At 47.0% G+C, this 16,365-nt stretch overlaps 1 protein-coding gene across 8 annotated transcripts in view; it reads right to left on the bottom strand.

Annotated features, from left to right (window-relative positions):
* AP3B2 (adaptor related protein complex 3 subunit beta 2) overlaps positions 1-14,599 on the bottom strand; it is a 54,291-nt gene extending 39,692 nt beyond the window's left edge. For 4 of the 8 annotated variants that reach the window (XM_066634912.1, XM_066634915.1, XM_066634913.1 and 1 more), the window contains exon 1: positions 14,452-14,599. In XM_066634912.1, coding sequence (XP_066491009.1) covers positions 14,452-14,564 — 113 coding nt within the window. In that variant the 5' untranslated portion in view covers positions 14,565-14,599. Of the gene's footprint in view, positions 1-5,607; positions 6,101-14,451 lie in introns of those variants that run through there. The other 4 variants (XM_066634909.1, XM_066634910.1, XM_066634911.1 and 1 more) reach the window with 2 other exon arrangements.
* Positions 14,600-16,365: the final 1,766 nt, after the last annotated feature.

Here is a 16,365-nt window from a genome sequence, read left to right as displayed (position 1 = left end):
AATGCTGACACAAGGGGGCATGGCTTTTTATTTTTATTTATGTATTTATTTTAATTTTGGGTTCCAAGTTTTATTGTGTTTTGTTTTTAAATGTTTTATTTTTATACATATTTATATATTTTATGTTTTTATGTGATTTCTTTTGTAAGCTGCCTTGAGTGCCCTTTATTGGGACAGAAAGGCGGGATATAAAATCTATAAATAAATAAAAGAACATCCCTCTACCCACCATATCCATCCCATGCATAATTTTATACATCTCAGTCATATTCCCCCCTCAGTAGCTTTTTTTCTAAACTGAACCTGGGGAGTCCTGTATACAAATGAGAAGTTCTCATACTGAGTTACAGCCCTATTGTAGAATACAACACAGGAACCCTATATCAAGACCACCAGCACTAAATATGATTTGCTTTGCCACAAGTGTTAAATTCATAAGACAGCAGCTCTGACTCTTTTGGGAAGAGTTTCAAAGCAAGATGCCTTGGCTAAGTGGCTCATGGGAGGATGCAAGTCTTGCCAGCCATGGCCTGTGTGTTGAGAATGTGACAAGACCCACATATACACCTCATAGGCCAGTGTTTCTCAAACTGTGGGTTGGGATCCACTAGGTGGGTTGCGAGCCCATTTCAGATGGGTTCCCATTCATTTCAATATTTTATTTTTAATATATAAGACTTGATGCTTTCATGGTATGGGACTGCACTAGGGAAAATGTTACAGATCTGTAATTTTAGCAGGCTACTCTGTATATGCTTTTAATAATGATAGTAAATGGAATTTATTCTTGGTAAGTGTGGGTAGGATTGCAGCCTAGAATTGTTAAAAATTTTCCTGCTTGATGATGTCACTTCCGGTCATGACATCATTTCCAGTGGGTCCTGACAGATTCTCATTCTAAAAAGTGGGTCCCAATGCTAAAAGTTTGAGAACCACTGCTGTCGGCCATCGTCCAGCAGGACACAGCAATGGCCCTTCAGTCTCTGCTTCCCATAACAAGCAGGCTGGGGGGGTTGAAGGAACAAAGACATGGGTAAGAGCAAATGCATGCAAGGAAACCTGACCCAGAGAGCCGTTTGCACTAAGGAATCCAAACCCACAACAGCCTGTGAAATATTTATCCCCATCAGGAATTCATTCACAGCCGCATGAAAAGGAGCCCATCGCTCAGAGGCAGTTGCCACAGCAACATACCTGCCCATGCCAGTCACTAAGCACTTAGCTGTGACTGGGTATCCCTGGCGATGGATCCCAGTAAGATCCCAATGTTCCTCACAGTAGGCTTCATGTCCGGCTGTGACCACCCTCCCTCCAGCTCTGTTTAGTCCTTCCTTTCTCAAGATGTCTCCATCAGTCTCCAGCCATCTTCCTTTGCTCTAATCCTCTTCATATTATGACAAGGGCTCGTGGGTTTCCATCACGCCAACACATCTCCCCTTCGTGTCTCTCTCCTGTCCCCAGCAGAAATGGCAGACCGAAATGGGAGGGGTAAGGGGAAATCAGGACAGATGGAAATTGTATCATCCTTTTTATGCTATGTGTAGAGGCGAGTAAGATATGAGTAAGATAGGATTACAGCCCAAGTCTTACTGAACACAACAGGCCTACTTCTGAGTAAAAAACAACAACAGTTTTCAAACACCTCTAGCTATGTGAAAAAAGTTACCCACTTTCTGCTTTAAGCTAACCGATGGCCCAATCCTATCCAGCTTGCCTGTGCTGATGCAACTGTGCCAATGGGCTATGTGCTGCAACCTGTGGTGAAGGAGCAGTCACAGAGGCCACCAGTGACTGGTAAGGGAAGGCTTTTCCTTAAGTTGGGGCTCCACAATGGCTGCACTGGTGCTGGAACATTGGATAGGATTGGGCCCCAAGAACAGCCATAGCTTTTTGATTCTGTAACAGTATTCATACATATTTGGTGTGTGCACAGCATCAAGCAATGGTTTGCATGAGCAAATATAAGAAGTCACAGATGTTTTTATGTAACTCCAATAATGCAGTACGAAACAATTCCATCCCAAAGAAAACCATTCTATCCAACAGAATAAAAGTATTTATATATACCACAATGGAGTCTATTGATCAATGAACAGGGGAAGGGAAAGATGACTTTTTCCTCTGTGGACAAAGGGCCCAATCCTATGGTACCCTAGCACCAAGGCTGGGCGTCGTAAACGTGCCATAAAACACATTTATGACACTCTCTGAGTAGGGTGTGTCAGCACTGGGCCCAGCACAAGGAAAACGCACTGAGGCTAGGGGTAAGTTACACTACCAGGTGGCAGCATGGCTTCTGGGGAGGGAAGGATCAGGTCCAGGAGAAGGGGCGGAGATGGCAGGCTCTGCCACAGTATCCTGTACTCCCTCCCAGTCTGGGCAGCCTGACAAGGGCCTCCACGGGTTGGTGTTCACTCAAAAGTGGGTGCAGATCTGAGGAGACCCAAGGAAGACGCAAATGCTCCCTTACCCTGAGGAGACTCCTTGTGTTAGCCCGGCACCCACCAGATCCGGCAGTAGTCATTTCGGCACCACTGGAGCCCTGGGCACAGCTGGGTTTAGGGCTGCTTGTCAGCTATGTTATCCATGTCTGTGATTTCTAATATTCTCAACAGCACCAATACATAGCTGGCAACTTTGAAGACTTCCAATGTCTGACAAGGACTGTCTTTGCCACAACTAAAATATGTCCCAATAAATTTAGCCTTCAACTGAAGTGCTGGTCTGTTTTATTTTAGTAAAATAGTGTCAGGAGTTCTATTTATGCCAATACCCATTATTTATTGCTTCTTATCACAACTCCACAGGTGGTTAAATCAGCACAAGCCTTTCGGCATTTCCAGCAGGTAAATTTTGTGTTATGTATTGTATTCGTTTGTGCTAGTGTCTTTATAGTTGGCAACCTTCAGTCTCAAAAGACTATGGTATTGCGCTCTGAATGGTGGTTCTGGAACAGCATCTAGTGTGGCTGAAAAGGCCAATTTGGGAGTGACAATCCCTTCCACACTGGGAGCAAGTGCAGTCTGTCCCTGGTCTGTCTCCCTGGCTATGGGCCTTCCTTCTTTGCCTCTTTGCCTCAGACTGTTGGCCAAGTGTCTCTTCAAACTGGGAAAGGCCATGCTGCACAGCCTGCCTCCAAGCGGGCCGCTCAGAGGCAGGGTTTTCCACCTGTTGAGGTCCACTCCTAAGGCCTTCAGATTCCTCTTGCAGATCTTCTTGTATTGCAGCTGTGGTCTACCTGTAGGGCGCTTTCCTTGCACGAGTTCTCCATAGAGGAGATCCTTTGGGATCCGGGCATCATCGATTCTCACAACATGGCCAAGCCAACGCAGGCGCCTCTGTTTCAGCAGTGAATACATGCTAGGGATTCCAGCTCGTTCCAGGACTGTGTTGTTTGGAACTTTGTCCTGCCAGGTGATGCCGAGAATGCGTCGGAGGCAGCGCATGTGGAAAGCGTTCAGTGAGTGAAGAGTCCATGACTCTTCATGGCTCCATGACTCCATGTGCTAGTGTCACATACTATTGATAAAGCCCTTCCAAGCACAAGCCTAATGAAACCACTGACAGTCTAATCCCACTATGAATTTCAGCCCAATCTGTATCACCAGTCTAGAAACTCTGGATTCCCAGGGACCAGCTATCCCAGATGTAACTTCTGTATTGCTTCAGACACAATCCCTTTTGATGCAGTCTGTTCAGACATTCAACTGCAAGTCATCAAGAGATAAGAAATCAAGCATGCATGTGTGAACCAACCTTTTCGTGCATCCATGACATATTAGGTACTGTTACCTGACACATGAATTTGCATTGAGTGGGGGGGGGGTGAAGATCCACTCTTCAGGCAACATGGCTGCAACTTCAAAGGTGGCTGTTCTCCCCCCTCCCCCGCACACTTATGAGTCCTGCTGCGTTCAGTGAGGCTTCTGAACAAGAATATGCAAGATCAGGTTGCACACATGCCATTTGAGGGGGGGTTGAATACATGTCCTCCTATCCCAGAGCATTTTCCAAGCTTGTCACCTCTTGCAAGTTTCACCTGCATCTCACCACTTACTTGTGCATCATCACCATCAGTTCCACAACACATTCTGGGATGCAAAACTGCTTCTTGTCTCTTAAATGCAATCCTATGCACATCTGCTCTGAAGTCTTATTGTGCTCAGTAGGTACTAAGTAAGGGTATAATATTGCAGTCTTACTCCATGTATCCTTAGTCTGGCAGACTCTGGCAAGAAACATGCATTAAAATGCCAAAATTCAAGAGGTAGAGACTTGACAAGAAGCCATGATCTCTTTCATAGTGCAGGAAATTCCACAGGTGTGGGCAGCAACAAGATGAAGGACTTCCTGCACTCAGTACTCTCACCAGCCCCAATGGCTAGTAAGGTAAGGAAAAACGGTTTAATAAGGATCCTACAGTTTTTACATATTCTTTCTTCTCTCTGACTCCATGAGAGACAAGGCCACTATTAACTAGGGTCACCACATATACAGCACAGTCCTATGTATACCTACTCAGAAATGTGTCCCACTGTGTTCAATGGGGCTTAGTCCCAGGCAAGTATGTATAGGATTGTAGCCTTAGTGTGTTTATAGGATATTAGTCCTATCCAACTTTCCAGCACCAATGTAGCGGCAATGCAGCCCCAAAGGAACAAACATTCCCTTATCTTGAGGAGGCTTCAGTGACTGCCCCACCATCGAAGGATGCAGCACACACCCTGTTGACACAGCTGCATTGGTGTTGGAAAGTTGGATCGGACTGGGCCCTTAGTTGATTAATTGGTAAGTTTTCTTAAACACATTCTGATTTATTTATTCTTAAGGATCATCCTTAAACACATTCTGATTTGCAATACTGTCCTTCCCTAGGTAATGAAACCTGGAGCCCAAAGAGGTTTAGATCCACTCAAAACATGCCCCTAAGCAGATAGCAGTTCATAAAAATGTTTAAAGCAAGACCTTATTAAAAAAAAAAAATCCTCATCCTTCCATACAATAGAGAAGGAATGCCTTAGAAAAGAAAATAGGAAAAAGGCCTTAGAAAAGAAATGCTTTTTCTAAGTTGATGTCTGTTGCAACATATACATCTCTTTTTCTTCTGAGTACAGCTGCTCTGTACTCATAAATTTAATCTGATCCATCAACTACAGCCCATATGATTAATTTGTTAAGGGCTCTTTAACTGGGCAAGAGCCCCAGTTTTAACAAAGATAATTCCCATACCTGCTTCCACACTGACAATCACTAATACATCATTCCTACACATGCATCAAAAGGAGGGGGAAGAGAGAAGAGTGCAGAGCTTTTAATTACAGGGGAGGGCAGCCTCTTTATCATTTGTGCTAGTTAGTTACTGCTTTTAGGAGATCAGGGGGAGGGGTCACGATTTGGCTAGAAACTCAAGGAAGTCAACAGGTGTGGACTGCAGAAAGTTTCCCTACCTCTTCTCCCCTCCAGTACAAGCACTAGATAACAGAAATGAAGGCATGTTCTTCCCCAGCTTGCCTCTGCCTCAATCTCCCACTGTTTAAGTTTCAGATTGTAAACATCCTGGGGCAGAGACCCCTTCCCCATGCATATGAATGGTGTTCTTTTAGTCACCTGGCCCTGAAAAGTCAGGGAGACCAGCTTGGAGAGCGAGCTGGAGGTCTTGCGCTGCCCTACCGTAGAGGCTGTGCCACGCTGGTGTCAGTGCTGCTGCTGCTCTCCGGCTGGTGGGCGGCTGCGTCCTGGTCGGGCGCCTTGAGCAGCCTCAACTCATCACCGCCTTCCAGCGTGCTGTACCAGGTCTGCGGAGAGCCATCGGGTACCAGAACGGGGCTCTTGGCTTCCTCGCTCGCCCCTGCCTGCTGGGACTTCACCAGGTGGGCTGCGCTGGCAGGCAGCTGCTGCAGGAGCTTTTGCATGGCCACAAAGAGAGGGGGCACCCCGAGGGCAGCCAGCCAACCCCCAGGAAGGGGAAACTCCGAGACAGTTGGGGGGCAGAGGGCACCCCCACCCACTGCACCAATGCAAGCAGTCAAGATGCTCCCGGTGCCCCCCTTGGCCGCATGGGGTGCCCTCCCGTCCCGTCCAGCTGCCTGCCTTGGGCAGCTCCCTCTCCCAGCCACGTTAGCAACTCTCCGGCTCCCTCCTGCCTCCCCGCTCCGCTGGCTGGCTGGCTTACCGAAGGGGCGTGCCTTTATCGCCCTTCCCAGCCACTCCGGCTGCAGCTAACCCACCCCCTCTCTCTCCCACTCCCACCTTCTCCCCTGAAACCAGACGCCGCGGCAGCTAGCAATGCGAGACGCCAGGGCTCAGCAGCTGTGCTGCAGCTAAGTGGCAAGAGCAGCGCCACCTGGTGGCCCTATGCAAAGAGCTGGGCGCCCGCCCCCCACCATCACCCACCGTGGCAAGAGGATGCCATGGGGGGGGAGCCACCTTCAGACACCTCACTGGCCAGGAAAGATTCACAAGACATGACTGAGACATACAAAAATTAAGCAGAGGATGGATAGAGGGATGTTCTTTCCCCTCTCACACAACACCAGAACCAGGGAATATCCACTCAAATTGAGTGCCCGGAGAGTTCAGACAGACAAAAGAACATATTTAGTTACCCAGCTTGTCATTAGTCTGTGGAACTCCTTGCCACAGGATGCAGTGATGGCATCTGGCCTAGATGCCTTTAAAAGGGGATTGGATAGATTCCTGGAGGAAAAGTCCATCACAGGTTATAAGACACAGTGGGTATGTGCAACCTCTTGGTTTTAGGCTACTTCAAAATGCCAGGTTCAAGGGAGTGGCAACAGGATGAAGGTCTCTTGTTGCCTTGTGTGCTCCCCAAGGCATCTGGTGGGCCGCTGTGAGATACAGGAAGCTGGACTAGATGGGCCTTTGGCTTGATGCAGCAGGGCTCTTCGTATGCACGGATAATAAACCCACTTGTCATATTCAGTAGAAAACAAAAAACTGGGAGGCCTCGTCATCAAAATGCCTACCTTTTTCTAAATAGCAGTTTCAAATTAATAAAGTGTGTGTACAGTGCAAGTCTATACCATGTCCACTCGGAAGTAGGCCCTACTGAGTTGAGTTATGTTTACTCCCAGGTAAATGCGCCGAGGATGGCAGCCTGAGCATTATTTTTTTTTCACTTCCAGGTGCTTCACCGCACTAGATTATTGCAACAACTTCCCTGGAAGGAAGTTCAGTAGCACATGAGAGAGAGAGCAAGTTGCTAGAGAACTTGGCCCACCAAATGCAGAATGACATGAGCAAGGTTTAAAACCAGACACTTCCTACTTCATGGGGCCATTTCTTAACCACTAGGCCAGCATGTTTCATTTCCTGAAATACAATTATGACAGATACCTGTACTTTGTATGTTGAATGGTTCATAGCAAGCAAAATCAATACAGCTCCCAGTACAGTTGATTTTTTGCAAGGGGGGGGGAGTAGAACTAAGGTGAACCAATAGATCCCCTACACTGATCCAAGAACAAATATGTTACTGAGTGACTCAGCAAGGTAGGAAGTCTCCAGCTACCATCTAGTAATAATCAATAAACAGGTGGTGCTTGTTCAGTTGATTAGATCCCTCACTGAAACCCTTTCACTTAGTGAAAAAAGATGCACTAGCTTATCACACAGCAAGTGTAATTATTTTTTAATACGAATATATTTTTCTTTGTTTTAGAACAGTGATCTTCAACCATTTTTGTGCCACGACCACAACAAATAAATCAAGTACAAGACTGGGGACCCACTATCAATCCCGCCCTTCTCCTGGAACCTGATCTACCTATTCCCTGCCCTGTTCTGCCCTTCCCGCATTATTCACAGTAACCAAATATTAGAGAGAGTGGGAAAAAGTTACCATGAAGCCTGGCACTAGTGAAAGCTATTTCAACACAATTGCTAAGAACCCGAGCAGGATTGGGACACAGTCTCCTGGTACCTGAAAATGTACATCAGATGTCTACTTGATGGGGCTCTAGTCCAGTGGTCTTCAACCTTTTTCATTCCCATAAGCTGCCATGACCTGAGGCTTTGCAACCCCACTAGGGTCCCAACCCCAAGGCTGAAGAACACTGTTTTAGAATATAAGCTCCTGTCCTGTAGATACTATACACAATGATAGCACTACATAAATAATAATACTGTATTTTCACAACAATGCTTTTGAGTTGCTAAATGCTGCTGGAAAAGTCAAAGAGACCCAACCGTGCAGTGGCATAGCTAAGGCATCTGGGGACGCAAATTTTTTTTAACAACCCCCCCCCCCCCAATACAACATATTAGAGGCCTCTGAAAGGTACTTCTGGTTTTTACTGAAAACTAGAAGTGCCTTTTGGAGGCCTCTAAGACATGCCCTCAAGGTATGGTACCTGGGGTACTGTACCTACCGTGCCCCCATTAGCTATGCCACTGCAACTGTGGATTGCATAGGGCCACTGCTGAGCCTCCCTTTGCATTGAGCAGCCCCATCTGCTAGGCCTACAATCCAGAGATGACAATTGCTGGGAAAAGCACTAGTTGCAACTCAGCTCAGAAACATTTATTTGGGTCTCAGCCACCATACATTTCAGAGTTCTGATGATGAAGAGCCTGCATCCAGCATTTCACATTCACCCAAATCCAATTAATTATCCCATATGCTTGGTGTTTTCTTGTCCTGTGGGACCATCATGATTTTTAAGCTTCAAACACCACCACCATCAAATTGGATTTGGGAGAATGGAACTCTGTTCTGGCAGGGTCTGTCAGTAGCAAGATGCAATCAAGGAAGCTATAGTTGCCAGGGTACCTGCATTACTCATGGTTAGTCATCCAGGAATCTACTTTCTGCTGAATCATACCATTGGTCTATCTAGTTCAGTATTGACAGGACTGACTGATAGCAGTTCTCCATGTTTTCCGACAAGAATCTTTCCCAGCTCTCCCTGGAGAAACCAGGGACTGAAACTGGGATTTTCTATGTACAAAACAGGAGCAACCAAAAGCAGGGTGGCCTTTGTTACTATAAGCAAACATCCAACTCCTTCATCATCATAGAGGCTGAGAGTCCCTTGCCTCTAATGCAAACACCAGGCAACTGCAAGGCCGATTCTTAGCCTGACCTCCTCCTCCTCTCGCACTAAAACCCAGTTTCACAATGCTTTTTAGCAAATAGCAGGAAAGTACAAAACAAGGCATAGCCACATATGATGACATTTGAGAACGGTGGCCATAGCTCAGTGTTACAGTACCCACTTTGCATGCAGAAGGTCCCAGGTTCAAATCCCAGCAGCATGTAGAGGTGAGACTTGGAAGGGCCTCCTGACTGGAACCCTGAAGAGACTGCCAGTTGGTGGACAGTACTAAACTAGATGGACACTCTGACCTGCTCCAGCTAAGGGAGAAGTCTGGTTATCACTGGTGCCAGCTCCTTTACACTGGTCATTCTGGCTATCGGGTGTCCAGCTGAAACTTCCTATGTACTGTATAATGCTTGGGAAAAAATGTTTTCAGTCCCAGGCCCTGGGAACTTGACCCTGCTGTGTTGCTCACCATGTGGATCTGCTGCATCAGATTCCTTATGAAATGCAGAAGATCCATCTAGGAGTAACCGTATACATAGAGGTGGGAGAAAAATTGTGTGTTTTTTCCCCATGGATTTCGGTGTTAGAAGTATAGTGTTATAAGTTAAAAGTGCAGAAAGCGATATTGTGTATTTTTATTCAAAATTTAATTACAATTATAATTGCTTTAAAAGTGTACTAGGTAGGTGATATAGCATCAGCGAATGCAGCCACAGTCATTACCCATTCACACACACACACACCCCCATGAAATAAATAAAAACCAAATAAAATAGTTTTAGGTTTTCTGCAGATTTGGGTTTTTGTTTTTTCACAAAAATGAGAAGTGAAGAAAGCAGCGTTATGCATTTTTATTTCATTATCGCCATTATCTCCCACCTCTACCTATATTTCCCTTTGCTAGGACAAGATAGTAGCCTGACAGCCCAATCCTATCCACACTTTCCTGGGAGTAAGCCCCATTGACTCTAATGGGACTTACTTCTTAGTAGATATGCATAGGATTGGGCTGTTAGGGTGCAATCCTAATGAACTTTCCAGCACCGAAGTAAGGGCAATGCAGCTCTGAAGTAAGGGAACATTCCTTTACCTTGAGGAGGCCTCCATGATTGCCACCCAACTGCAAGACGCACCAGTTGCACAGCTAAGTCAGTGTTGGAAAGTTGGTTAGGATTTGGGTCTTGTTATCTTTTGGTTGCACCTGCCTGGTTGCATCGACAAAAACAGCAAACTTGCTAGCAGTGAGGAATGGAGCTCCACATCACCAGTGTACAACTCTCCAGGGGAATGCACTAAGGAGGATGCTGCTAGCACAGTCATTGATGATTTTGCAGTCAAAACAGCATACAGTGTCTGTCCCTACTTGTAGCTGTATGTGGGATTGCTCAAAGCGGAACTGGATAACGAGGAGGGGAAAGGGGCCATGTACCTTGCTAAAGAAGAGGTTGCAGCTCACTTTCATAATGGAGATTGGATTTCATTGCTGATGTTGTTTTTTTTAAAAGAGGCTAACAAAGGAGCATTAGTTCATTTGCAACTGCGCAAGGGTGCATCAATCCTTGCCGCTTTTTAGCAGTGAGCTGTCCAATGTACCACTGTAGCTCTTATTTAGTCTGCAGAGCTCTTTGTTCCACCCCGTCATTAACCAGTGTCAAATATTGGTTAAAACAGCATGCTAAAACAACAAAGCATATACATGTATCATTCATCTGGATCATCTCTATAGTTCACAGAATATCAAAATGCAGCATTCAGATTTTAGCACAGAGTCACGCAGCCCTACTTATATCCAAGTGAAATTAGAATGATCCCTGTAGCTCTATGGACAGAATTTTCCACTAAAATACATACACAGAAGTCATCTTTTACAAGAGCCATCTATTATGTCCAATAATATGAAATCCTGAACATATCTCTCTCTCTCTCTCTCTCTCTCTCTCTCTCTCACACACACACACACACACACACCTGGATGACAACTTCTCATATAGTGGGTTATATTTGGCTGGAATCAATGGGATTCTTTCAATGGATTTTGCACTGAGAAGTCACTGAAAGTGGCAAGTTGGCAGGTGTTACCATATTTAAAAATGCAGAAGTTCCTGAGCTAACCAGGAAACAAGTCTGCTGTCTGCATTATCCAGCAACGCAAGTCATCTAAAACCATATTCTATGTATTCATTACATGTTACGTCCTGTCTCTCTTCTGTTGTTCAAGGCGCATATACAAGAGTCCACTGGTGGTCTCCTATCCAAGGCACAAACCAGACATAGATCTGCTTAGGCAATGCCCACATCTAGCACTGCTGCTACTCCCACAAGAAGATGGGCTACAAATACCTCACTGTAAACCAGCAGTCCCTAAACTACAGCCCACAGGCCACATCCAGGCCAGCCTGTTGAAACCACTGGTAGTGTAGCTACATGTCCCTATCACTAATAATAATAAATAATTTAAACTAACAGCACACTTGCACATATTTTTCTCCTCTGGCCAAAATTCTTAGAGATTATGTACAAAATGTATACATTACTTTCTATAGCTTACCTGCTGTGGTCCACCATGAAGGAAAGATTGAGGTTGCAATCCTATGCACACTTACCTGAGAGTAAGACCCATTGAATTCAATGGGGCTTACTCCTGGACAGACATGCATAGTATTGCACAGCACCTATGGCTGTGACATACTTAGATCCTGAAGTGTGCTTTTGAAAGCACAAAGAGCTTCACATGTATTGTCCTGGAATCCTTACAGCCACTCTCTGAAAGGCAAGTAATAGAACCCCCACATTGCAGGTGGAAGGATGAGGCTGGGGAGGGAGAGACTTGCCTGGTGCATTCAAAAGTGGGCTTTGAACTAGAAGAAGTCTCAATTCTCTTAAGCCAACCACCAGGTCTCACTATGTTGTACATTTCTCTACCCACTCCATTTCACATTAACTGCTACTAGATAAAGCAACACACAACTGATAGAGCAACTGATAGAGCAACACACAACATAAGCATAGCACAGGGTAAACGAGACTGCACCTTACAGAAAGAACTTTACATAGGGAAGACTGAGTGCAGGGCTGCCACTTTCTGCAGCAGGCCTGTATCACTTGGAACATATCTCTACCTTCACCCTCACCTGCAAGTTGAGCTTAAGGGTGTTTTCATACATTGCTTTTGATAGCAACAGTAGGACACAAAGAAGCAGCACTTTTGGGGAAGAATTTCTTCCCCTGGAAGGGACTGGTCAAGTGCAAGGGACTGGTACTCTGTTACAGAGTATCCCCGTAAGCCCATATGTATAGGAGTTCCTTGCAGGAGAATTCACGTGAACAGTTCTCTCATGCACCATTAATCAAGGAGAACTGGTTGTTCCAAGGTCCCATACACCTACGCTAGATGCATTTTCCAAGCAGCCCACACTGACTTCCACACACAAGCCAGGAGCTGAACTAGCTGTATATATGACAACAACAAATTTGACTGAACTCAGCATAGGACAGCTTCTGGCACTAAAAGTTAAGTCCTCAAGCTGCAGCTGCGATTAAGTGCCAAAAAAGCCAATCCATACCAAGTTCTATGTATGGCATCAGTACACGCTTGACCTGCTTGGCTCATAGCAGTGCAGGTGCAAGTCAGTACAGGCCAACTAAAGCTCACTGACGTTTGCTGGCTCAAAGACTTGGGTAGATCCCCCCTCAAAAGGGTTCAACATATGACATACTGCACAAACAGCCCATGGGCAAGCTGCAAAGCTATGAGTTAGTTTTATACCTTGCTCTTCCTTTTTAAGACTCCAAGCAGCACAACTGGGACTTCAATGACCTCCCATCTCTTCAGGCACTAGCCAAGTCCTGACACTCACAAATTAGATGCTGCTTTTGGTATATTGCAGGGTCGGCTTGTCCATGGGACCAACTGAGGTAGTTGCTTCAGGCAGCAAACTGGTGGGAGGGCTCACCTTCATCTGCCCACTCGCCTCTACTGCTCCTCATCCTCCCAGGCCTTGGATAAGAAAAGGAAGAAGAAATATGGAGGGCTAGGGAATCTCTGACATTCTATCCCACCACTCTTCTGTTCTTCACGCTTCTCTTCTGCTCTGACCCTCTCTTCCTTTTCACACCCAGGGCGTGGGAAGAGAAGAAACTAGCACTTTACTTGGTAAGAAGGGGCAGCATTTGGCATGCTGCCTCAGGCACCAAGAAGTCTTGGGCCAGCCAAAGCACATCAGCTTAAAATATTGGGGGGGGGCATGGAAAATCTATGGAGTACAGGAAGGGAGCTCAACACCTTTCACCACTGAACACAGTTCAAACAGCGTTGACCTTGGCCTGCCCAGCACATGTCCAACTGTGGAGGGCATCAGAGTCTTTAAACACACCACTTAGACTTCCAACAGTTGCAGGCAGCAGTGACAGAAACTGCTGCTCCTGGGAAATGAATGCACCAACTCCCACCACCACAGTATCTTACTTCCAGTTGTTTCTCTCCTGCTCAGCAACACATCCAAGGGTCAACTTTTGCAGGGGGAAGAATTCCTGATGGATGCAACTGACAAATCCAACAATTCTATCCATCAATCCTTGCTGACCCATCACCCAACCTCAACTAGCCAAATCCAACCATGCCAGTGTGTCGGGCTGACTGAAAGCATTTGGGGCTACCTTCATAAAGGGCCATTTGGCTTCCTGCATTAGACAAATCCCCAAGATGTCTGGGGAGACACAGGCAAAGCAAGACCAAGATTCCATCTGGGCAAAACCTCTAGCCTCAGAACGGTTTTCCTTGCCAGGAGAGAGCACTCCTGGGCACGTGCAGAGGGCCTCCATCTTTGGGGAATCAGTGGCTGGGATTAAAGGGGTGGGGCTTCCAGCCAGCCTCAGCACCCAAGGGGGTGTTGTATCTGCCACCTTCCCATTCTCCCCCCACCCCCTGCTCCAATCCACCTTTAGAGACCAAGCGAGACCGCTGCCAGGGATTCAGCCTCCCCCTGGGCAGCTCTTGGGCACAGATTGGCTCCCAGGGCCTCCGCGTCACTCTGGAGATGGAGGGAGGACAAGGGAAATCTGGGCCATCCTTGCCAAGCCCAGCCCAGCCCAGCCACCGCGGGGGAGGGGAAGCGACACAGGCTACAATCCTCTCCACACTTTCCTGGGAGCAAGCCCCACTGACTGTAATGGGACTTACTTCTGGGTAGACATGCATAGGGTTGGGCTCACAGCCGGCGCCCCGGGGCAGGATCGGGGCCAGGAGAAGGAGTCTTTGGCGCATCCCAGGCACGGATGGGGGAAAGGCAGGTGCTTTGTCGTGTGCCCGCAGGTGCGCCCCCCCCCAGCAGGTCCACCACTTGGGTGCACAGCCCCCCTCCCCGGACCCCCCCGCAGGCAGCCGCACCTCTTGTAATCCGAGGAGAAGATCCCCCCGCTGGCCGGATCGTGGCCGTACTCGGGCTCCCCCAAGCTGGACGAGCCCCCTTTCTCCTCGTTGTAGGCTTGGCCGGCGGACATGGCTGCAGCGAGGAGGTGGAGGAGGAAGGCCGGGCAGCGCTGTCTCTGAGCGCCTGGCGATGGAGGGGAGGGGGAGCGCCGGCCACCCCGGTGGAGGTGCTGGATGCAGTGGCTGCGGCTGATGTCAGTGTGTCATGTGGGAGCGGCTGGTGCAGCCTGGATGGGAGGCGCCTCCCCCGCCCCTTAAAGAGGCAGGCCATCCCTCCCTCGCCCACCCCTCCCAGTCAGCCCCCTCCAAGCCCCATCGCCCGCTTGGGCTGCAGGCGCACCTGCTCTCCATTTTGCGCACCAAGCGTAAAAGGGGATGCTTGGTTTCCCCAACCCCCTGCCTGGGTCTTTTTGGTGGTGGCCCCAGTACAGGGGGGAGCCCTACAGTTGGGGTGCGGTGCATTTCTGGAGAGGCCAGCTTTCTCTCCTGGATTTCTGGTGGAGAAGATTTCAGTCATGCTCCCGTCCTAAGCACAAGGGAAGCTACTCTCTGAGGACTATTTATTTATTTATTTATTTATTTATTTGATTTGTATTCTGCTCTTCTCCCCAAGGCGCCCAAGGGCACCCAAAGCGGCTAACAATCAAGTTAAAATGCAAGGCAACAGATAAACATTAAAAATACAAAACACTTAAAAACAATTAAAACAAGATAAAATACATAGCAGCAGATTGAAAGCATGCAGTAAAAGACATAATTTATAAATTTATAAAAACTGCCCTTATAGTGCCTCAAATGCTTTCCTGAATAAAAAAGTCTTCAAGCCCCCCTGGAACCTTAATAATGAGGAAGCTGTCCTCAATTCAAAGGGGAGGGAATTCCATAGTGCAGGTGCCACCACCGAAAAGGCCCTGTTTCTGGCCGACATTCCCTTCACCATTCTCAATGATGGCACAAACAACAGGGCCCCTTCTGATGACCTTAGAGAACGGACTGGACTATTTGTTTGTGTATATCCATATAGATGTTGATTATCTATATAGGGGGCTGCACTTGCTCCTGGTATGGAAGGGATTGTCACTCCTGGATTGGCCTTTTCAGCCACACTAGATGCTGTGCCAGAACCACCTTTCAGAGCGTGATACCATAGTCTTTCAAGACTGAAGGTTGCCATATATATATATATATATATATATATATATATATATATATATATATATAGGGGGCAACCACTAAAACTGAGAGTTAGGACAGACCAAAGAAAATACTGTATTTCTTTACCCAGCACTTCATTAACCTGTGGAACTCCTTGCCACAGAATGTGGTGGTGGATAGAGTGGATAGAGGGATGCTCTTTTCCCTCTCACACAACACTGGAACCAGGGGACATCCACTAAAATTGAGTGTAGGAAGTGTTAGGATAGACAAAATAAAATATTTTCTTTTACCCTGCTTGTCATTAGTTGGTGGAACTCCTTGCCACAGGATGTGGTGATGGCATCTGGCCTGGATGCCTTTAAAAGGAGATTGGGCACATTTCTGGAGGAAAAGCCCATCACAGGTTACAAGCTGTGATGGGGATGTGCAACCTCCCGCTTTTAAAAGTAGGTGACCTCAGAATGCCAGGTGCAAGGAAGGGCACCAGGATGCAGGTCTCTTGCTGTCTGCATCTGGTGGGCCACTGTGAGATACAGGAAGTGGGACTAGATGGGTCTTTTGCCTGATCCAGCAGGACTCTTCTTATGTTCTTATGTTTATATAGATCTTGATTGATTGGTGATAATAAAGGAAGGCACTCTGAGCATGTGAAAAGTGCCTTTCCTTCCCAATAGGGGCCCACTAGTTGTCAGGATTGAATCCTCTCCCCCCCCC

This window comes from Tiliqua scincoides, chromosome 8 (assembly GCF_035046505.1).
Source record: "Tiliqua scincoides isolate rTilSci1 chromosome 8, rTilSci1.hap2, whole genome shotgun sequence".
NCBI lineage: Eukaryota > Metazoa > Chordata > Lepidosauria > Squamata > Scincidae > Tiliqua > Tiliqua scincoides.
Note: the sequence above shows the minus strand (reverse complement) of the source record. Positions and strands in the feature narration are given on the sequence as shown.